The sequence below is a fragment of the Lynx canadensis genome, chromosome A3 (genome assembly GCF_007474595.2).
Source record: "Lynx canadensis isolate LIC74 chromosome A3, mLynCan4.pri.v2, whole genome shotgun sequence".
Lineage (NCBI taxonomy): Eukaryota > Metazoa > Chordata > Mammalia > Carnivora > Felidae > Lynx > Lynx canadensis.
In genome coordinates, this window is record NC_044305.1 from 69,132,900 (window position 1) to 69,158,193 (window position 25,294).

Consider the following 25,294-nt stretch of genomic DNA (forward strand, 5'->3'; position numbering starts at 1 on the left):
AAATAAAAAATGCAAAGACCAAACTCACACACGATGCAAGGAAAACTGACTGTGGTGTCTAGGATTAAACGAATGCTGGATCCAGGTATCTCAGGTGGCCTGCGAATGGAACTGAAGAGAGCGCTGGACAATTTCAGTTGAGAAATAGGAATGAAATCCCTTTCCTTATTTTTTTTTAATGTTTATTTATTTGGAGGAGGGGGCAGAGAGGGAGGGAGGGAGAGAGAGAAAATTCCAAGCAGGCTCTATGCTGTAAGCACAGAGCCCAATGCTGGGCTCAAACTCATGAATGGTGACATCATGGCCTGAGCTGAAATCAAGAGTTCGACACTCAACCAACTGAGCCATTCAGGGGCTTTGGAGGATGACAATATGCTTAAATTTCTTAATTGCTTGGGATACTCAATTAGCTGCTAAGAAAAAGATCATGGAGTCTTATGTAATTTCTTGTGTTTCTTCCTTATAGAGATGAGTCTAAATCTATTTTTATGTTATGGAAAGATATGATCAGTTTATTCATTTCAAGTAAGAAAGAGTAATTTTTTTTTAATGCTGCAGCAGCAGTGACTAAATATCCTAGACCAAATATCCAGATGGCTATATTTTTTAAATGGATTGGCCAGGAACTTAGATATTGTATAAGCATCAGTTACCAGGTGTGCTTCCTTTGAGGACTGGGAAGAAAAAAAATGCTCTGAAAAGTTATGTAGGCTTCGAAAAGTCCCAAATCTGTTAAAACATTTTTTTGGTTATTTTATATCATTATTATTATCATTATTATCTTTTTTTTTTTACCCAGGAGTACTACAAAATAAGTACTACTCAGAGGATCAGAGATTTTTTTAAAATTAAACACAAGTTTGGGGCTCCTGGGAGACTCAGTTGGTTAAGCGTCCGACTTTGGCTCAGGTCATGATCTCGCGGTTCATGGGTTTGAGCCTCGCGAAGGGTTCTGTGCTGACAGCTGGGAGCCTGGAGCCTGTATTGGATTCTGTGTCTCCTTCTCTCTCTGTTCCTCCCCTGCTCATGCTCTGTCTCTCTCTCAAAAATAAATGAACATTAAATTTTTTTAAAAAACATTAAACACAAGTTTGAGAAAATAAAGATAAGGATGTATCTTTCAGTAATGTAGGATGGGCAGCATGAGCCTACTTGCTGTTGCCAGGTGACTATCCAGTCTTGTGTGGAAGGAAGGCCTGCTGCAGTCATCTCCTCCAGGTATCACTGTCATCAGCTCCTTCCTGCAGTTCTGTATGCTCTGCCAGCTCATGTACCACCCCCTTTCCCTCTCTGGAAGAGCAATTTCCAGAATTAGCCTAGTTCTCACTCTCTACTGGCTTACTGGAGGCTGCCTGAATCTTGGGTGATCAGAGGCCTGGCTGGCTCCCTAGGTTCCTATCTGTTTGGGTCATTTTCTTGCATATTAAGACACTGGGCTCAACAGCACATAAATGCTAATCTGATGATAGGTTGGCCACCCCTCAGGTGGCTAAATGGACACAAGTGTTCTCTTCTTTAGGCCTAATGGCTTGGCTGTCAGTATCCTGCTCAGGACTAAACCACTACCCTATCAGGCGGTTCACTGGGTTTGTCCATCTATACCCACTTGCTCCTAATCGTCCTTGATTAGCAAGTATGTTGCCTGATATATATTAGTATGAATTGTAATAGCACCAGTAACCAACCATTAAGCACCTTCTATGTGCCCCATGCATTTTTAGCTACATTACATATATGCTCCTATTTCTCATAACTTTTACCTCCATGCCAAGGTTCAGAGAATTTAAGTATCTTGTCTAAATTGTATAGCTAATAGATGACAGAAAAGTAATCCCACTCAACATTTATCTGATTACAAACTCATAGATGTGTTTTTTGGTTAATGCTCGTCATCATCTCATGGGATACTGACTGAGTTTCTGTTTACTTAGCCAGCATGGGTCCTGCGAATAATTCTACAACCTCGTCATCAATAAGTGAAAGGACACATTTAAGCCCTTCCTATTCTTCCATGATACGGCTCCTTTGACTAGTTGTGATTCTCTTAACACTACTGGTTAAAAAAAAATCCCCTTAGGTTCCATCCTATTCTCTTTATCCCTTGATTTCAGGATAACTGTTGTTCCCATGGATTTCCTATGATACTCTGATATGGTCTCACATTTATTTTGTGCTCATTTCATTCTTAAGACCAAATTACCCAGCCATGTTATCAAGTAAATACAAAACTTGTTTTGAATTTTAAGGATTGCTTATACTAAGGTTCTCTAATTACCATGTAAGTGGAAAATAAAAAAATGAGAATTAGCATTAATAGGAATGACATTTTAAGGGTCAGTTTCCAGGGGGTCTAGATTTACATTTGGCTGCTGTAGTCTCCTTGAGTCAACACAGACTCGAGATATATATATATATATATATATATTTTTTTTTTTTCATTACAATAGATGAAGTCCAGTATAGCAGGGCCAGGACTAGGATAACATGGGTGAAGTGACTGAGGTACTCACCTGAGATGCAAAATATAGGGAAGGAGTGGAGAATGCTAAAAACTCAGTACTCAAGAAAAATAATATCTCAGTGTGTTTTTTAAATCAATGCAAAAAATCCTATGATGAACGAAATATCAAAATTTTAAGTAAAGACAGAATCAGTATTACTGATTGTTACCTTGGTCTCAGTCTCCTATATGGCCTTGTACTGCACTGCAATACATTATTTTTCTAGGATTAAAGAGCCCAAATTGACTTGTTGAAAATCAATTTATTGGAACAAGTGCCAGTAACTAGAAGTATTTGGGGTGGGGGTGGGGGTGGGGTGGGGAAGGAAAGCCATCATTAGAGATAATTAAAATTATAACTAGAATATACTCAATTTTTAAGGTGTACTAGTCATTAATAAAACCACTTTTACTCAAAGGATACTGATAGCAAACAGTTACAGAGTACTTATTTAGACACTGTTTTAAGCACTCTACCCACTTAATCCTCAGGAAAACCTGTGGAGGTAGCAGAACATGCCCAGTGCTGTAGAATTCCCAGTGGCACATTCAGTAGACTACAGTGTCTGTGACACACAGTGACTCTGGAAGTAAGTGGCTGAATCAAGTTTCAAATCCAGGCAGTCTGAATCCAAGGTCTTTGCTCCTAAGAATATTATAGAACCAAGCCCCTCAAAGACCATATAATCTTGCTTATTTCTACCTCAACCTTTTTTCCCCCACACAATCCTAAAAGACAGTTAACTTTGACAATAATAATTAGCCCATGGATAAAGATCTTGGCATGAGCTTTTACAGAAACTAGTAAAAATTTCATACCTATATCAAATTCGGTGACTTTCCATTGAAATCACCATGAGAGTCAATCATATTGACTTGATGGGGCACCTGGGTGGCTTAGTTGGCTAAGTTTCTGACTTTGGCTCAGGCCATGAAATCACGGTTTGTGAGTTTGAGCCCCTTGTGGGGTTCTGTGCTGACAGTTCAGAGCCCAGAGCCTGCTTCCGATTCTGTGTCTCCTTCACTCTCTGACTCTCCCATGCTCATGCTCTGCCAATCTCTCTCTCAAAAATAAATAAACATTAATGTTTTTTTATTTTATTTTTTTATTTTATTTTTTTTAAATGTTTATTTATTTTTGAGACAGAGAGAGACAGAGCATGAACGGGGGAGGGTCAGAGAGAGAGAGAGACACAGAATCAGAAGCAGGCTCCAGGCTCTGGGCTGTCAGCACAGAGCCCGACGCAGGGCTCGAACTCACGGACCGTGAAATCATGACCTGAGCCGAAGTTGGACGCTCAACCGACTGAGCCACCCAGGCGCCCAAACATTAATTTTTTTAAATCATATTGACTTGAGAACTACAATAGATCTCTGTCATCACTGATGTATCTATAGGTCAAATATACAAACTAGACTGCGTACTCAAGAAACATTCACAAAATTGTGATGCACAAGTAAAAATTAATTCTGTAGCTCACAGGTACTGAAAGGATGACAGAATCCAGCCTTCTAGTCTCTGTCACTGCTGATGAACTTCTACAGGTGCATAGTGTTCTTAGATTAAAGAAATATCAAAATGCAATATAATAATGATATAAATTTCATCCCCATGTTCAACAGTACTATAATTGCATGATGTAACTAGAAAATCGTAAAGGATCATAAATAAAACAATAAATAATCCAGAATAAAGCCTTTACATCATGACTAATACGTGGATCCTTTCAAGTAACCACTGCCACCAATTCATGCCGTTCATACATGTGGATTTCTGATTATCTGGTTTCTACTAAATTAAAGAAAAAACAAAATCTTCAATGGTCCTACCATAGAATATTTACTACTGATGATTTTTTAGGCCTATAATAAGCCAGTAGCAGCGTAGGAGTATCTTTGACGAGCAAGAAGAAGCAAGCTTGGTTTTGGGAAAATGTGAGCCCAGAGAGGAAGAAGAATTAGGACATAGGGTGGCAGCAGAGTACTGAAAGGACGAATCAAAGGCAGAAAAGCCCAAGAGAAGTAGAATGTAAAATGCCTTTATTCCACCCAAAGAGTTGGGTGTTTCTGTGGTAGTGATGAGTAGGTCAGTGCTATTCTTTATACGTGATTAACTGAGATTTGTAATTCCATTTACAATTAATTTCTCATAAATGTGGTAAATCCAATAATCTTCAGTTGCTTCTTCCTCATATTAAAGTATCACTGAATAAGAACTTTACTTTTAGTGGATTCAGGATATTTTCATTCATAGATAACTTATTCAAGCACTCTTACCATGAGCTGCTCATGTGAGTCTTTGCTTTTGCTCCTTGGTTAACTTGCAAAAAACAGCGCTAAGCCCTGGCAGCTGTGTTGTACATGTGAGCCACAGACCACAAAAGGAAACAGATACAAACGTGGATAGATTGAAATAAACCCATCCAAACTGGAAGGAAAATGACTAATGGGCATGTCTGACCAGGCAAAGGAGGCTCAAAAGTGTTTTTATATATTGCTATTATTGTGCACCTGCTTTATGACAAACTTATGAGATGACACCTTTCATGAAATGTTCATACAATGCTGAGTCTTGCTAAATAAAGACTCGAAGTGCTGCTAAGATTCATGGATATGATTTTATTTTGAAATAAATGTATTTTCTATAGCTTGGTCACCTTTCTGATTGAATCAGAGACGAGTGTGCATTCTGACACCATAGTTCATGCTGGGAAGACGTGAATCTGTCCAGATTTGTTGAATAAGTATGGATCAAAAAAATATTGATAATGATAATAATGAGGTAAGTGTTTTTCCTGGCATTTTTCTAAATGAGGGCACTAGTGGTCTTACTTTTTATCTGACTATTGCATACCAGCATGCAAACAAAAAGTGAGGGAGGTGGGGAAGAAAGAAGCGCTTTGGGAAGTCACTCATCCATGACCATGTGCAGCTGTGTTTGACTAAGTCACAAGAAATCGCTCAGTAAATAAAGGCTCTCTCTTTAAGAAGCAGGCCCACATTTAAATCCAAATCAGAATGTCTACACTGGATCAATACATAAGGGTTTGCTGATCACAGCTGTAGCTATAAACCCAAGGATCTGTTTCTTAAAGAACCTAGTTGACACCAGGAAGCCTCTGAAGGAGATACTAGTTTAAATTACCACAATATGAAATGTTTCCCAGAGCGACACTTAAAATGAAGAGAAGCACAACTCTAATAGCTGATTGCTTTGAAAAGGGAAATTATAAATACCCATTGAGAAGATTAAGTTTGCACAGGGAAGGAAACTCAATCAATAAGTTAGGAATTTGGAGAAAACAGTAAGTCTTCCGGGTCTTGAGAGGGCCAAGAAAGAAGTGCCTTTTTACATTCTTAGATACAAAGGAGATAAAATTTGTTAGAGGTTAAACTTGTATAATTTTATTCTTTGTAATCTTAATCCCTAATCATTCCAGGGTATTTAGTCCTGCTCAGTTTTGAGTCTCATAAGTTTGTTGTTGTTTTTAAGTCTGTAGTGAGGTCATAAAATGAGCATTTATATTGTTTGCTTGTTTATAGAAGTCACAATTTTTGAGAGGAAAATAAACATCTAAAAGGATTTGTGCACTTTAATATCTCACTGTGGAGTAGGGGATGAACCATGGAGTAAACCACAAAGCAGCAAATAACTTGGGGGATTTCCTGCCACATAGGACAGAGAAAACCATTCAGGTGCTTGGAGGGAAGAGCTTAGAAAAAGGCAAAAATAAAGAGAAAAGGAGAAAAATGGAATGGCTCTGCTCTCCTTATGAGACCTGAACCTGGCACTGCTGCCTCACTCATCCAGGGAACTGAAAGCCTCTCAGAGAAGCCCTGATTTTGGCAAGATGCTCTACCCACCAAGACCTGGGAAGAGAGGCGGTAACAGCAAGGAAGGATATCCTAGGGAAGCCTCAAAGACCCCAGAAGACAGCAGAGAAGTTCTTGGGATCCCCAGGAGGACTCAGAAACAGTAAGAGAATTAAAAGTCCAGAAGAGTCCTGGCACCCAGACAAGGGAACTTCTGGAATCTTGGATCTAAAGATAAACACAAAATCCTCCATCCTGAAGAACATGTGCCAACAGAGTAATCAAATGATGAGTCAAGGCCACTCATGTCTCCATCCACAAAGGATAGCTGGAGACTAGACTGGATGAGGGACATCACACAGATGCCAGAGATAATCCCCAGGAAAGCCTTCAAACCAGAAACCCTCCCCCATATGCTAGGGGTGGTGGGAGAATAAATTCCTCCTTCAAAGGGAGAAAAAACTCTGAAAGAGAATTTGAAATCTTAACTGACTGAACATTTACTTGAAAGAAATATTTTAAAACAAGAAGAAAATGAGTGACTTAAAATTGGAAAGTTCCTGCATCACTTTCCCTCAAAGAACCATCGATGCAAAAGGGAAATTAAAAATAAGATTAGTACCAGAAAAAAAATAATTTAATTTTTTCCTGCATATCTTCTTTAAATTGTATAAATTTTTATATCTTTCCTATTCCTATCTTACTACAGGAGTAAGTCTGTCTGTATAGTGAAAGCTTTCTGATGCTTAAAATATGTGGTCAACTGCAGACAGGTGACAAATATGACGTTATGGTAAATTCTGTGGCCAGAAATCCTTTCCAATGGACTCTAGGCAAAAATAATACAATTAAACTATTTTATTTTTTTAAGGATACTTTTTGTATGATCCGACTTCTTCTGCTTTCACAAACATATCTCTTTCATTAAAATAGACTTATTTAGTCTATCTCTTATATGGGTGATATTATTAATCTCATAGTTAATGATAACAATAATAGCTACCACTGATTAATGCATAGTATGTGCCAGTCAGTATGCACTGCAGTCATTTTCACTATTGTATCAGTTCTCCATGGGAGGTTTTTGTATCCCCATTTGCAGACATGGTAAACAAAGCTCAGAGAGTTTAAGTAATTTTCCCAAAGTCACACAGCGAGTAGAAGTCCATTCTGTTATATCATGCTAAATCCCAACAAATTAGTTCTAAGAAATTAATGGACCTTGACAACCTCTGAGAAATGGAGAAGTCTGTGAAAAAAGACTAACTTTCTTTTTCCCTATCTAACATTCATCTTTAGGATTATTCATTTCCTCAGTAGACAGAACCTAGTTAGGTACTGGAACGAGTTTCAAGGTATTGAGAAATTTCGTTCTCATTTCAACACTGCCATTAATTGTGTAAATTTGAGTAAGTACCTTTTCAGTTTTCTCACCCAATCAATAGGAAAAACAACAGTCTTATTTCCTTCTCAGCATTATGAGTATTTCTAGCCTTGTCTTAATGGTGATAGGATTGGAGAATACACCAAAGAACTTTTACGGTGAATCTAAATGTATTGTTATGTATTTTTATATTCATATCTAAAATTTACATCAGATATGAGGATGATTGGAGAGACAATTTTAATTTGTGGATTTTGTGTCACCGCTGGGCTGGGTATTGAAGATGTAATAAAAAAAAAAAAAAAAGATCCAGTCTCTGACCCTGAAGAACTCCCAGCCTGATGGAGGGAGTAAGGAACACACATAGCTGATTAGAATGTGACAAGACAGAAAAAGAAAGAAAAGCAATTTTACAAATCTAAAGTCGAAATATGGATTTCTGTCTGGATCTCAGAACAAAGACCTGGATGAGAAGTTTTTCACACACTGCTGGTGGTGGTGGTAATTTTTGAATTGGTTTGTGAAAAATATAAGCATCCTAGAAGGTATAAAGTTAGTTATTAGATAGTAACAGAAAATTCGAGGCATCTTAGAGGCTCATGATTAAATACATTTTTGTCCATATTACAACCGAGTAAGGATTAGTAATGAGACAGCTGCTGATTAGAAATGGAGCCCCCCAAAGATGTAAAACTGAGTAGTTTCAAAAAAGAGGGGTGAAGAATTTAGGTTTCCTTGACAATGTGAGTTTCTCACCCGCATAACAATAATAGCTACTATTTATTATTTATTTTCTTTGTACCAAATATTGCACAAAGAACTATACAGGGATATTCTTACTTCATTTTTTTTTCTGATAGCCCCATATGGTAAATAACAGTATCAGCCCCATTTTACAGATAAAAGAAACTGAGGGTTATAAAGCTAAAGTGGCTTGTCCCAACCAAGCCGCAAAAGGGCTCATAACTGGAAGGGAGCCAGACAATGTGGCTCCACAACCCTTACTACTTGTTCTTAAGTATGGTCTACTACACTGCTCCCCCGGCTAGGACAAGATGTAAACTACAAAGGAAAAAGACTGGGTACACATTGATGCAAAAGCTACTTCTGAAATTATGGAGAAGAAATAACGGGGTGATGTTTCTCAAATGCATCACTCTAACTACACACATAGAAGATGGCTGATCATTAGGCGATGCATTGAAGAACTTCACTAAAAAACTCTTCCAATGAATCCTGGAGGTAAGAAGATAACACCCACTGCTCTAGTAAATCTGGCAGCAAATGGCTTCTCACTGACTTACATAGAATACAATATGATTGGCCCAATAAGAAGCATTATATTCAGGGCACTGCATCTTCGAGGAAGGAATTCCTACTGGAATTCCTTTTGTTATTTGTATTGTTGCATTGGCAAAAACAGTCTCCAAAAGCTTTTCCTAACACCTTTACAAAGCACCGGGTTTTAGAAAGCCTTAATCTGTGGATAGAAGACCTGTAAGAATAGTCCACCTTTACTTCTCTTCTAGTGTGTCAATAAGCAAATATGAAGGAAGAGATTAGAAACCCCATGCATGTTAAATGCCAGTAAAAGGAAGCTGTCCAAAATGTCACCTAACCAAGAGAAATAGAATAAACTGGTGGACATCTTATAAGGTCACTTAAACTGTCAAATGACTGTAAGAGGATGTGCCTCAGAACTGCTTGAGACCTTGTTTTTGTTTTTTTTCCTAAGAAAAACAATCTGAAGTGAAATTTGGTTGTGCACCAAAAGGTTCAGTCTTCAAGGACCTTTCAGCTTCCTCCAGTTTGCAAGTTTGGAAAATGAATGGTTCAGCATATCTCTAATAAAAAATCATTTCCCGAGGCTCCTTTTCTATGCAGGCAAAATCAAATTAACTTCAAACAGAAGAGGTTAGATGCATACAGAAAGGAAGTAACAAACTGTAACATCATCTTGCTCCAGCTCTCTAAGGTCTCCTAATATCTACCCAGGAGAGAAATCCAAATATTAACTTCACCCAAGATCACTGCAAAATCTAACGAGAAGTATGATATCTAAAAGGGAATGGCACAGAGTGAATTATCCCATTGCATGGTCAAGGTTCCCATTAATGACACTATAGTTCTCTGGATTTTTACTTAACATTTGCTGAGAGTCAACAGGAACCCAGGATCCTTTTACAGCCCGCAGGCTGTGTGGCCCCCCTCGCCTTGATCCCTGGGCAGCCACTGTATCAGGGGTTCCCCTTGGTTTGGCTGGAGGAGCTGAAGGGATGCTCTGTCCCCTCTGGGCCACAGACTGCTATGTGTGTGCCACACAGACTCCCCCAGAGATGACGCCTCACACTAATATGCTCTTAGAGAATCCTCTCTGGAGTGTATTAGAGCAATACATCACCAAAATGCTTCAGCTCATGTGATGTATTGTTATCTGAGGTAGAAATGGTGGCCAGAGGCACAATTTAAAGACTTAATTTTCAATGTTTAGTACTGAATGATGTCTATATCACCTTTCTAGTGGTTTGGAAGGAACATTGTGGGATTCTGTTATGGTTGATCTTTGGAATTCAGGGCTTTACTCCATCATAAAAAACATTCTAACTGCATATCATTTTTAATAAGGACGCTCAGTAATTGAGCTCCACCTGAGTGTCACACAGAGTGAATGAAGAGGTCTGTGTGTATGGCTGTATGATCAGCCCTGAAATCCAGTCCTCAAGATGGGCCCTGGTGATAGGCTGCATCTTCTCCAGAGGGCACCATATGGACTCGTGGCATGCCCTGGGCAGGGAATGCGGGAGCCAACTGGACATGCTTCCTAGAGGCAAAAAACTCTGTGCTTTCTGTATTCTAATTCTTGCATTCTCCTTAATGACAAGGTCTGCATGACTATAGTTGTGTTGTAACACAGAATCCTGGTCTCTCTGTTTAATAATTGTATTAGATTAAGTTTTAGAAAAGAAGCAATTTACAAATTCTAAACAATAAGTACTCGCCTTTCTTCAATTATCATTTTTTATTACTTATAATTTGTTGCTAGATGTACATTCCATGAAGGCAGAGCCCGCATCTATTTTTGCTGACTGTTTTTTCCCTGCGTACCTTGCTTGGACTGTAGAAAGTGTTTAATAAATATTTATTCAATGCATTAATAGTCATGCTTCTCTTTAACAGTAGAACTATTTCATCAGCACATTTTTCTCTGGAAGCAAAGCATGACTTCCTTCAAAAATGTAATTGCCCTCTCTCATAGGCAAAAGTTAAATTGCATCTGATAATCATAGATAACGGCAGTTCCTTTTAAAGAAATGTTTCTAACTTGTAGACCTTGCTAAAGCCAACTTAGGAAGATGATCTTTATTTATAAAACAGGAAAATCAGAGAAGAAGCAGAGAAACAGAGAAAGAGGGGGAGGTCTGGAGAGAGAGAAAGAAAATAATATTTTGGATACTAATAGGACTTAATAGTACATTTTTCATACACATATTCTGAGAAAACTATTTTCTAAAGAGATATCCACCTATACAAAGTTTATGATATGGGGGTGACTATAAATAAGAAAAATTATGTATTATAGAATTAGTATTATTACTTTATAACATTTTGATATATTGTAGCTGTTTAGTGGCAAAATACCCAGTATAAGTTATTATCAGTCACAGACTTCACTGCCTATTTTTGACAGTGTCAGAAATACTGAGGTCCAAACAGACACATGCACACATACACATACACACACACCCTAATAGTACGTTTTATATTTCCATTTCAAATTAGAACCAGTGCATTCCTGATTGCCTTCCTGTTGAATCACATTTTTTCTTTTTTAAATTATATTGTACATCATAGGTGTCCAAAATAGTTTTGATTTTAAGCTACCTAAAGAATTTTTTTTACTTGTAAACTTAAATTCAATAGCCTTACTTTCACTGATTACCAGATACACCATCACACACACACACACACACACACACACACACGCATATACACATGCACAGGTGCACACACATGCACACACAGGCACGCATGCTCTCTCTCTCTCACACACACACACATACCCCTTAAAAATGTCTCCAAATTTCCTATATATATTTTATGTAAATAGATATAGGTCCTGCATCGCAAAAAGTGAATTTGTTTGCATCTAGTTTGGTTGGGGCATAGAATGGCGGGGGGTCTCTTTTGAAAGCATTGCCAATTTCTACTTCTAAACTAAGGCTTTCCTGATCCCCTTTTTTATTCTCTCATCTTCTTCCTTCTGGCCTCCCTCCTCCTCATCCCCTCTGTGATTAAGTAGCCTTCTTCAGAGTTGTAACTTGCAAATAGTATACCTCTATGGTAGAATTTATTACACTCTTGCTAATAATATCTGCCATTTAATAATAAGCTCCTGCGGTTAGCAGCTACAGTTTCACCCAGAAACTGTATCTATATTTCCATCACAGCAAGTGATAAACTACTACCTATTGGTTGTGAATATTCTGAACTACTATTACATTTCCTAATCTCAGCATTTTTTCACTTCCAAATCATTCTCAGTGTGATGCTTCCCATACAAAAATCAATGAATAAATAATGCCAGCTGATGGACAACTCTGAGAATGGTGTGGAGAAATAAGAGATGAAATTCTAACTTATTCATTTTTCTCCCTGTTACTGTAAGCACAAGTAAAATTTGGAACCCAAAATAAAGTATTTCTAATATCCGTAAATATACAGGGAGTCTCATGACTAAATAGATAATTATGAGCTTCATATACATTAGCTGAAGATTTACCTAATGAGAGAATAACTGGTGACAAAATGTAATTCTAAGTGGACTTTTAAGATTGATTTTGCCTTAACATTACTGCCTCCAAAGATCCCATATTTTAGTCCCTAAGATCACATGATGTATGGAATTCAAGTTTTACTTTAACTAAATGTTTAGTTGAAGAATATTAATAAGCAGTTTTATAACCTATAGCTAAGTGAGACACTATATAAAAATACCAATTGAGAATATGTAGGGTATTACATCTACCGTTATGACTGAAGACTTGGAACCATATAAAGAAAACTCTGTCATAGTATATATAGTCATGATAATAGCACCTGATGGATACATATTTTAATAGATGCCCAGTGGTATGTCTTTCTGCAGGAAAAAAAAAATGAAGTCACAGCAGTGCAGAATAGTTATATTTTATTGGAAAACCTAAGTTTTTTTTTAAGAAATGGAAGGGATTGTTACAACAGGTGTTAACCAATAAGCTTATGTATAGTATGCATTAATATGATCCAGTTAGCTTTCTTTTTGGGCATTTGTGCATATGTAAGCATTGTGAAGTCTGGCCTGAGTTCCCAAAGTCATATTTAATGCAGATTACAAGCTAGGAAAACTGAAATCTAAGTTAAAAAAAGAAGGAATTATTTTTTGTTAATTTCATAAAATCATTAAGCGTTAAAAAAAATTGGTGCTACCCACCCCATGACAAGTTCATGAAAAATATTATGAGGAACACAATGGCCCTGAATATCTCCAATTTCAATATTGAATGCAATGCCCTTGATTTTCTTGGATTTTTCATTCTTAGAGCCCTTGAGAAAACCTAAACAAATTTTCTATTTTTTATAAATCACTGTTTTTTATATTTGTTCAGAGCAGGTGAGCAGTGTCCAGGGCTCAGGACAGGGTCTGTTCTAGAATGTTGATACAGGAAGGGTTAGGGTGCATGGTGTTTGAAAGGAGTGTTCAGGAGACTTCTTTTGAAGCTGCATTTGCACAGCAGGTCTTTGAGATTTACAAAATGTTGTAGTGAGATAATTGTAGCTTCATAAGTAGTTGTAAGGAAGCATAGAGAAATCCTATGTGCCTAATACTCATTGTCCCCTAAAATCAAAAATTTTGGTAGAGTATCATAGCCCAGATATGGACCTTGATACACCTACCTACGTTATTCAGATTCCCCCACTTTGTACTCCTTTGTAGGGATGTATTTGTGGGTGTGCATGTACTTATTTCCATGCAATTTTATCACACATGTGTAGGTTTATGTATCTACTGCCACAGTCCCATATTTTTTTAATTGTATTGTATGGTACAATATGTAAAAATAGCAAAACATGAATATTTTTAAGTTTATGCCTTAAATACATATAAGAATACGTAAATTGTTCACATCAAGGAACTGTACCATTATTATTCTGATTTGGGGTCACTAGAGAGGCATTAATGACATTTTTATAACTTTTTTTTAATGTTTATTTATTTTTGAGAGAGAGTGAGAGAGAGAGCTGGGGAGGGTTGGAGAGAGAAGGTGACACAGAATCAGAAGCAGGCTCCAGGCTTTGAGCTGTCAGCACAGAGCCCAACATGGGGCTTGAACTCACACACTGTGAGATCATGACCTGAGCCAAAGTTGGATGCTTCACTGACTGAGTTACCCAGGGGCCCCTCTAATGACAATTTTAATAGCACTAAATCCACCCTCTTACTACTAACCTTCCCCGGCTCACTTTCAACACTGAGGGCACCTGGACTTAGCCTTGCATTAGATATCATGAATCTATCACTTCTTTACCTCAAGCATATGCTCCAGTTTTAGATTTATTTTCCCAATTGACATGTTTCTCTACAGAGAACATTCCAAGAATGAATACTTTATACTGAAGTCAAATGATGTTAATCTTAACAACGTAGACCCTCCTCACCAAACCTTGAGTAAAGTAAAATGCCTAGTTTCCTATTAGCTTCCAGCGCAAGGCAGCTGCCACTCAACTTACAGAGCTGGGAGCAAAACTGATTCTCAGCTGCTGTCCAGCGACTGGGATGGCACGGTTGGGTGAACAGGGAGAGCCCATGTTAGACTCCCAGAGAGACCGCCAAGTCACAAAGAGCTTCGACTCAGTTTTGGGTGAGAGGGCAGGAGCTCCATGTACATGAATGCAACCGGATTTTCCCTGGGTTGCACCACCATTGTCCAGCTTGCCCTACAAATGACATGCATGTGCTACAAAGGGGACACTAATGGGAGAATACGAACAAGTGAGTGCAGACAATTCCACCACTGGCAACACGGTTCGAATGTCAAGTACATCTTTCTCTGAGATCTACATAGAAAAGATGGCAGTGTCACCAAAGTTATCATGAGAGGGTTGCATTTTCTGATAGTGGCTTTTAAAAATGAATGTTTCAGTACAGAAAGGGTGTTCTCTGCTCCAAGTTATTTGCTTTATTTCCCTGTTTTCTCATGAGGTGTGAAAACAGGTCTTATTCTTCTTTATATCCCCTGCAGATTTTAGATCAGCTAAATGCATGTAATAAATACTCAATAAATACTTTTAGAAATAAATTATGTCTAAGTTTAATATTTCCAGAAGAAAACCCATGCACATATTTTCAAATAAGTAAAAGGGAATTCCAAAATAGATCTGCAAATTATAAAATCAGAGATAGAAATCCCCCAAAGAATGGTGTTGGGTCTAATTTTCAATTTTAGCTCTGTTGTTTATAGGTAGCATCCACTATTCCAATAAATGTCCTAACCCATACCCATGTACAAAAGTGGTCACAGGGGAATTCTCCTTGTGATAAGTTTAGAAAATAAGAGTATTTAAAAATTATCTTACATTAGTTCAACATATTAGTGTTAATTAATTGTGGTCTGAGAATAATTATTTTTAGTGGTTACTTGATTGAAATAGAGAACTATATTACTATTATTATTCTATAAATAAAACTGTGAGGAACAGTTCAAAAGAAAATCTGACTCACCATTTTTTTTTAATGTTTATTTATGGGGGAGTGAGGGGCAGAGAGAGAGGGAGACACAGAATCCGAAGCACGATCCAGGCTCCGAGCTGTCAGCACAAAGCCCGATGCGGGACTTGAACTCACGAACGTGAGATCATGACCTGAGCTGAAGTCAGATCCTCAACAGACTGAACCACCGAGGTTGCCCTCACCAGTTTGTCCAATAGATCCTGGGAGGGAGAGCTACAGAGGACTGAGACATATCACATATATCCCATCTCCTATACCATCTAGAACACTATTGGGCCCAAATACTTATTAATGAAAATAATAACAAAGAATTAAATGTAATCTAATGGAGTCTCAAGAGAAGTCTTAGAATGTGGCCATAAACATAACTAAATTGCCTTAACTGAAGGTCGTATAATCTTGAAAATGTAACAATTCTTTTGTTTTAACAAAAATTTGGAGGAGAATATTCTATGTAGAAAAAAATCAACAGAATTAGGGATTTGGGATTTACATTATTTGACATCTATAAAACAGAAACACAACAATTTAAGACGAGGCATTCTATAAGGGTGGTTAATTTTTGTTTTGAGAAGTGTCATACTTCTTGAATCCCAAACAGTGTCTGGCACATAGTAAGTATTCAAAAACATTTAAAAAAACATGATGAAAGGATTAACAACTTTTACAAATGTTTGGCTAATGGAAATATTCTTACTTGGCCTACCCTTTTCAGTTTAATGTGGTAGTATATTTTATCTATGTCAAAGACCTGATAATAACTAGTCCAAATAATAATCAGTACTCAGGGGCACCTGGGTGGCTTAGTCGGTTAAGGGTCTGACTTCTGCTCAGGTCATGATATCACAGTTCCTGAGTTAGAGCCCCACAACGCCGCCCCCCCCGTCCCTCCCCCACTCATGCTCTCTCTGTGTTAAAAAATAAACATTAAAAAAATAAGTACTCCTATTACTACTCCCACTTTTATGGATAGCTTTTTCATCTCTCTCCAGACAATGAAAAAATCAAAGAAATTAAAATTGGCTATATTTCACATTTCCATCAGATATGTAAGTGATATGAAGCAGATTTGTAGCCCATTCAAACTAAAGGGTTGAATTTAATTATTGTTTTCAAGAGAGAAATATGTTCTAAGATCTTAAGACTTTTCTGTGATAATCTTTTCAGGTACAAAGGGAATCAACAAAAAGAAATGGGTTTAACATTAAACGGCATTTGGAGGGATCCCAAGTGAGAATGCCATTATCGTGAAGAAGAAAAAGACTATAGGAGCCTCTGGGGGTCTCTTGAGAGTGCCAGCAACAGAATGTATAGCTGCCTATCCTGGGCAATACGAAATATAGCTAGGAATGGTGGAGACAAACCGAGTTATATTTAAGAGCTGGGGATGGTACTGATTTATCCAAGAGCCTACAGTTATTTAGAGACAGGCCCAAAACTATGAACAAAGTATTATAGGTATTATAAACTGGATGGCTTTTTGAAACATTGCCATAGTGGGCAGTGACATCTTAAGGAAAAAAAAATGCTGTGTACATACTGAAATTTCACTCTAGTATACCATCATAGATTATGGCTTTTCTGATTAAAAACAACCATAAATAATAAGAGTCTGTTGGGGAACATACAATAGTTCACAATAATTCAATATTGTTAATATCTAGGACATTTTGTTGGATCTTCAATTAAGTTTTCTTAGCTGCAAAGCTAATGGATTTCTCAATATAGATTGCAGATTTGTTTTAAATATTGGTTTTATATATAGCTAACAAAATTCTGATCCTAAAAATAGGCTACAAAAATAATTACTTAGCAGATGGAAGAAAAGATAAAATAGGATAAAATAAAGATAGCAAAAAGCAAACAGAGAAGGGGGTTACCACCAGTAAAGCTAACATACAAATAATCTATATAATTCTCTGTTCTTAGTCACACTTTGGGGTCTGACAAGAAAAAAAATATCTTGTATCTTTACGGTTGCATTTATGTCTAAAATACTTATATAAGTGCTTCCTCAGGAATACCTCCAGTAGCTTTCAGTATCTGAACTTGAATCCTATGCTTTCAAGTTGCCTATAGTCCTCACAATGGCCATCATGACTGAACCCATGTACCCTCCTAACTTAATCACCTGTCACTCACTTTCAGAAACACTAAGGTCCAATTACTACAAACTCCGGTTCTTTCCCCAAGAAATGCATGCTTTTGTATATATTGACTCACTCATTTCATTTTTTTCATCTCTCCTTTTCCTCTGAGCCCATTGTTTATTCATTTGATGCATTTCACCTTCCCTATCCCCAATTTTTTAACTTGATAAAGTTAGCTTTTATTTATTTTTTTTTTGATGTTTATTTATTTTTGAAAGAGAGACAGAGTGAGAGGCGGAGAGGCAGAGAGAGAAGGAGTCACAGAATCCGAAGCAGGCTCCAGGCTCTGAGCTGTCAGCGCAGAGCCTGACGTGGGGCTTGAACTCACGGAGTCTAAGATCATGACCTGAGCTGAAGTCAGACACTTAACCGACTGAGCCACCCAGGCGCCCCAAAGTTAGCTTTTAAAACTCACTGGTATGTCAAAGATTGAGAATCCTTCTCTGTCACTACCCTCTGGGTCTCTCTTAGCATCAAGGGTTTACCCTTAACACAGACTTACAATGGAGTTATGCAGTTGCTTCCTTACCTGCCTGTTTCTACAATGAATGCATATTTACTGAAATTAGAGACTAAGTCATGCTAACTCTTATATTTTAGCACCTAGCACAACACCTGGCATATAGTGCTACTCACCAATGTACAAAGTCTGAGTAAATAGCCAAAATTTTATAGGGTACCTTCCACATACCAATTACTGTATTCAGTGTATTATGTTCAGGGTTTACAGAATCTAGAAATTCCTTCTTAATAAGATAAAATTGTATCTAAAGTTTAAGACCCAGAATGGATGTCCCATTCCTCACTATCCTCCAACTGTCAAATCTTAAATAAAGACTAAGATGAGACACAGAATATTACATTAAAATTATTATCAGTAACTCTGTCATTGTACTCTGTGTACTTTAGATCTTCCATCCCTGCTCCTTATGTAACCACTGATGGCTGGAGCCCAGTGATGCTTGTTGAATGAAACCCATGGAATTGACAAAATTGTAATTATCCTTTCTTTCTTTTAAGTATATGGAAAGGAGAAGTCCACTCAGTGCACTGTACTAATGTGTTCCTGAAAATGTCAGATTTCAAGTTTTCATCAAAGAATATTTTGAAGGAGACTTAGAAGTTTTGTGTTGGAGTCCACGTAGAGATAACTTCTCCATCCATTCACAAAGTTAATGGCTTCAAACGCCTGTTACCCTGAGAAAGTTCTTTTACTTTTGTTCAAGGCTAGACAACAATTATCTTTTAGACTCAATATGCTAAAAAGGGAAAATACTGTGATGTTTGGGTGACCATATGTTCCTACATTTCTAGGTCAGTTTTGACCAAATAGTCTCTTCCATGTGCCCCATAAATACACTTGTATTCGTCAGCCCGTCTGTCCTGGTTTTGTTGGTTTGGAAAACGTGGTCACTGTAAATGTTCTATTTATTTCCTACCAACCACCCAAAGTTTCTCTTTTATGTTTAACAATTTTAAAATTATCTTAGCTCTCTTTCTGTAAAAAAGTAAGGAACAAATGGGCAGCTATTGGCAGAGAAGATGAATATGATGAACTATTCTTATTTCAACATCAAATGACTTGGAAATGTGCAGGTGGTAGAGGAAGAAAGAGAAAATTTCCCTCTATTAGATAAAGGGTTTTCTTTGACATAATGCTGGGAAAACAAAATAAGTGGGTCATCTTGGTAAGTACATGGTCAGTATCAATACCGCCATTATACTTTGGTGTGTTGTGTAAAATGTTTCAATCATAGCATACCCACATGAATATGATGCAAATGTGAAAGAGAGTGCTGAATTTCAGCCTCAGTATAGAAATGAAAAGGTCCAATGTGTCAAACAAAAGTAATAGGTGAGGAAGTCTGGAATGTTCTGGAGTCTGGCATAGAGTCACAGACTTATTTATTTCAGTTCGACCTTTTGTTTCTAAAACTTGATTAGAGTGGGAAAACTTTTAAAGAAAAAAAAAGATCCCTAAGAATAAATGCATATACTTCACACTCTACCGATTCCAAGCATTCTGGTTTGGGAAATAGTGGGATAGTAGTTAAGTGCATGGATGCCGTATCAGATATAAAATCAAGTCCTCAGTGCCACTTAGTAAATGTGTGACTTTAAGCAAACCTTAGTTTCTTCAGGTGTAAGACTAGAATTAAAAGAAAAACAAAAACAAAACAACCAAACTGTCCGTAAGTGAAATAAGCCAGTCACAAAGAGCAAATAATGTATGATTGCATGAGGTATCTAAAATAGTCAAACTCCTAAAAACAGAAAGGAGAACGTAGTTGCCAGGGCTGGGGAGGGGGAAACTCAGAGTTGTTTATGAATACAGAGTTTCAGTTTTGCAAGATAAAAAAGTTCTGGAGATCTGTTGCACCTGCATGTACTGAATACTACTGAACTGTAAACTTAAAAACAGTTAAGAAGGTTGGGGCACCTGGGTGGCTCAGTCGGTTAAGCGTTTGACTTCGGCTCAGGTCATGATCTCACACTCCGTGAGTTTGAGCCCCGCGTCGGGCTCTGTGCTGACAGCTCAGAGCGTGGAGCCCATTTCAGATTCTGTGTCTCCCTCTCTCTCTGCCCCTCCCCTGTTCATGCTCTGTCTCTCTCTGTCTCAAAAATAAATAAACGTTAAAAAAAAAACAGTTAAGAAGGTAAATCTTATCTTATGTGTTTTTATTTTTAACCACAATTAAAAAAAAAAAAGAAAAGAAAAAACTACACTGTAGGATTAGAGTGAAGTTTAAATTTTTTAAAATCAATGTGAAATACTTTACCCAGGACCTAGCATAGTCAATGTTCTTATAAATAGAAACTATTATTCTTTTTTCAATGAAACAATCAAAATTATCCAAGTATCAAAGACTGAGAAATTTCTACTGATGCAGTGAATGATTTTCTTTTGCAATCACTGTGTTAGTTGGTTGTTGATGAAAATTAGTCATGAGAATCACTGTACCCACTTAGATGATTCATTCATGCTGCTGTTAGTGATTAACATGACCTGTCTTTTAGTGAAGTGTAAGTGTTAACCCAGGGAAGTGCCAGTCTCCTAAAAGGGGTCATTCATTTCTGTCTGGTAGCAATCATTCAGACATTCAGTAGGCAACAAAAATTTCTAGACACCTACTGAGAGCAGAGCTACACAGATTTGCTTTTTCTGGAGAGAATGGGCTGGTGACATCCATGCTACTTGAGGGCAAGCAGCCAAAGTCCATCTCAAACTGACCCCCACTCTTAACCTTTCTGATCCACCTCTCCTCTTACATTCATTCACTTTGCTCCAGCCACACCGGCCTTTTTGCTGTTTCTGGAACACCCCAGATCTGTTCATCCTTCAGGTTGTTTGCACTTAGGTACTCTCCTCTCTTCCCAGAATGTTCTTCCTCAGTGTAGCCACAGGGATCACTCTCTCACCTTCTTCAGGTTTTGCTCCCATGGGAACATCTCAGTATAAAAATTCTGTGACCATCTGATATGAAATTGCTACACTCTTCCTCTCCTGGCCCAGCAACATCCTACTTGATTTTTCTCAAAAACACATAGCATTCACAGATTAATCATCTATCTTTAAAATCTGTTTAGTGTCTGTGTCCTTGCAGGACACACATATACATTAGCTCCATAAAGGTAGATTATTTTTCTTTTGTTCACCACTGTTCTCCCATCTAAAATAGTGTCTGATATATAGTATGCACATATTCAAAGTTTTTTGAATAAATTAATATATTGATCTAAGCTTTATTCAGTACAAAAAAAAAATCAATTATGACCTAACCAAAAGGGCTCCTCACAAAGGAAATTTTCTCTTTCAGTCTCTCTTTTTTTTAACTTTCATTTATATTTGAGAGAGAAAGAGAGCACCAACAGGGTGGGGGCAGAGAGAGTGGGGAGGGGGGACAGAGCATCCAAAGCAAGCTCTGCGCTGACAGCAGTGAGCCCGATGTGGTCCTTGAACTCACGGAATACGAAATCATGACCTGAGCCAAACTCAAGAGTCTGGAGCTTAACCGACTGAGCCACCCAAGCAAGCACCACAGGACATTTCTAAGAAATATTACTTAGGGACCCCACAGCAGGTCCTTACTGAAAGTTATTTTGCTTTAACCTCAAACTCCTTTCCAGTCCAGCGAAAGTGAGAGTTCTTATTTCTGTTGTGCTACCTTTCCCTCGTTGGAAGGGGTTGGGTCACATAGAAGCTAGTCTCAATAGTTGTTGGAAACCATCTGCAAATTTAGAGGAACAGGTAGATACTTAATAAAATGTTTAAAAAATGTTAATTTATTTTAATATAAATCACCTGCTATGCTAATTACCCTTATGATAATATACCTTGGGTTCTTGGCATATGCCTGAAAATCAAATATTTATAAATATCATTATTATACTTGTAAGTGGTACCAATAAATCGCTTCTTCTCTGCATTAGGAGAGAGAACTTCCAAAAGAAGAGCAACAGAATGAATTTACAACAGTGATACACGCAGTCTGAGTTTCGGTGCCAACGTTACCTCCATCCAGCTCCCTGATTTCAGGTGAGATACAATCTCTCCAAGTCTGGCTACAAAAATTGTGTTGCACTACAAAACTGTCTTAACTTCTTTGAGCCGCAACTGCCTCACTGTTGAAATGAGCATAGCATTCCCTGTGTAACCTGTGTCACAAAGTCGCCTTGTTCCTCGGAAGATTGGGGCTCATACCCAGGGGGATGTGCTGGATGATGTTAGGTGGTTCAAAACTAGTTCTGAATTTCCAAGTTCTATTTATTTTGACATGTACTTGGCAGAAAAAAGCATAATCAGCATAATGAAGTTGTCATTTTAGGGATGATATCATTTAGGATGAGATTAATTTCAAAAGTAAATTAAGTTTAAATGTAAAGTGTTAAGTAGATAATAATATAGGTAACATGTAAATATGGTATAATTATGAAAGTGGTATACGGACAACGGAGGCTTGGGAGAGTCTTATGAGAATCAGCTACTGTGATTTGTGGATATTCTTTTCAAAGTTCACATTGCCAGCCATGGTAAAATGTATTAGTATTAAATGAATGCAAATAAAATTAAGTACTGTAATGATTATTCCAGTAAAAGTTATCTCTCCCCTGCCAAGTGCCTGTTATGTTCTTGGCACTCAGGAAAAGGTGGGAATTTCTACCTATAAGCAAAATCCCTACAGACAAGCCTGCTGGAAGCTGGGCCTATCACAGTGAGCTGTTCCCTCACATCACATACGCAGGTCATAGACACAATTCTGCTCATCCTAGACCATACTCCAGGAGAGTTACAACTTCAGAAATGGCAACCAGAATTCAATAAACATTATTTTTTCCCTAAAAAAAACAAAAGGCAAACTCAGCACGCAAGGAGGCTACTCTTTCATAAGTTCCTCACGTCTCACTACGCGGTGCTATGGCAAAGAGAATTAGAGCCATACAGACCAACATCAAATAATAACAATAGCATGGTTAAATCCAAATGATAACTGTGATAGTGGGTCTTTCACAGAAAGGACTCAAAGAATCTGAACCTCATTAAACCATGTATTTTAATGAGAAGTATGCAGAATGTACATAGCGTGCATGCAGATAGGACCGTGTGGGAAACACGGTAGGAGCCCTGGAGGCCTAGCCGGCTGACTGGCTCCTTCACCTATCCTGGACCCTGTGCTAATGGTGAAAGCACGCCATCATTCAGACAGAATGGCTCCATTCTAGACTGCTCTCCTTTACTTACTGGCTTTTCTAAGTTTGCTTAGTTACCTATTTCCTCTTTTAATCTTCTCAAATTAATTAAAAACTAATTACCTCTGTTCTGAAAATAGGCAGGGATCTAACTTGTTGGCTTTCTAGGCAGGCATCTCACCTACTAGATTGTAAACACCACAGGAGTCAGAAACTATTCAGCTTTCCTCACTGTCACATCCACAATACCCTGGCATATAGCATATTCTTCACAAATTTTTGAATGAAATGAATGGATACACAAATGAAGAAATGTACGTACGGAGTACCTCTTATGAGTCAATTACTGAGTAAGGGTCATTGTTGCTCAGTATGAAGCATAGTGAACTAAATGAAAACACATTGTAAACTTTGTAAATGTGAGATGTTACAAATATATATTTTAGATAGTTTTTTTTTCTTTTTAAACATCAGTTACGTGCATTTTTAAATAGGAACCATTAGGTAAGTTCTTAATTGGAGATTTTTATCAAGACTGCATTTGCTTTTTAGAAAAATGGAATTTCACACTGCTATGGTCATGGAATGTGCTTGCACAACACATGCACTGTTTCATGCAGCTCCATGAAGTGCTGGTTCTTTGTGACATTGACTATGAACTATTTTCTGTGATGACATCGTGTTTGTGGAACAATCCAGACTATTCTATTCGTGTACACAACTCTCCCTAAGATCTGAATACTCGTACATTCCTAGCCAGTGAGAGCATGGGGCACAATATCACCTTCCCCTGGACAATGAGCATTAGCTCACCAGATACTTTTAGCAGCTGTCTCACTGCACTACAAACACCCCAGCTCCCTGTCTGGAACAGAGAATGTTCTATACGAAACATGGTGTCTGCCACCGAGGGCTCTGGTTTTGGTTAACAGTTCTGACATAATGGCTGATAAAATATGTACAAATGCTAGGGATCGATGTGCTGAAAAGAGGCAGAGAAAGTGTCCACAACATCTCGGAGGTTCGGCTAACGATCTGGAGAGGAATGACATAAAGTAGAGCCAGCTCTTTGAGGTCAGAGACTGAAGTTTGTTGAACATTTTGTCTCCAGCTCTACGCTTAATTTCTTGCATATAGTGAGCACATAATAAATGTCTGATGAGAGGATAAAGGGAAAATAATAAATACACAAGGTAAGAAGGGACGTTTAGTATAAAGACTCTAGAGTCATCTCTCTATTCATAAATAGGAAAGTTAAGGCAGGTTCTGCCATATATACACTTTTAAGTCATGCCTTTAATGAAGGACAGATGATGATCTGCAGAAAGGAGAAAAAGTAGGACAAAAGACGACAGTGACACAAGAAATGCATGTCCAGGGAAGTTCTGCCATATCTGATTTTAATCATCATGATGCCTATGATTTCTTTGTTCCTTGATTTTGCACTAAATAATATTCTAGTTCCCTTCCCTGCTCTTATGATTTCTCTCTTGCATTCAAAGGTGCCACCTAAGGGGGACATCAGCGAGGTCTCTGTGCTGGGCTGGGGGAGGGTATCTGTCAGGGGGGGGAGGGTATCTGTCAGGGTATCTTCCTCACCCCTCAGAGGCTGCATCAAAGCTGAGTGGGGAAGTGTGCCCTAGTCTGCATGTTAAACAGGAGTCAAGCACCCTTCAGTGAAGATTCAGGCTTGGCTTCTTTCCCTTGGCTATTAAGCTCCATTTCCACAGAATTACTATATGTCTGAGGTTTCTAAAACCCTTTGTGTGGATCTCAAACAGTAATTGTGCTGGATCCAAATTTCAGTTAAGCAAGCCCAATACTTTGCAGTCATGTCCCTGGAAACAAATTCCAAGAACACATAATAAAGGACGGGATACAAATAAAATCTACTGTTTAGTGATCACTTACTCTGAGCCCATCACTGTGCTGGACGCTGAAGGCAGCATCTCATTTAATCCTTACCAGAAGCCCTGTCTGCTAGTCAGTAT

The 25,294-nt window shown here is 37.9% G+C and overlaps 1 protein-coding gene across 1 annotated transcript in view; it reads right to left on the reverse strand.

Moving 5' to 3' along the window:
• Nucleotides 1-25,294, reverse strand: part of LOC115511232 (neurexin-1-like) — a 699,173-nt gene that overhangs the window by 648,319 nt on the left and 25,560 nt on the right. The window contains 1 exon segment of the mRNA XM_030311788.1: nt 14,466-14,672. Coding sequence (XP_030167648.1) covers nt 14,466-14,672 — 207 coding nt within the window.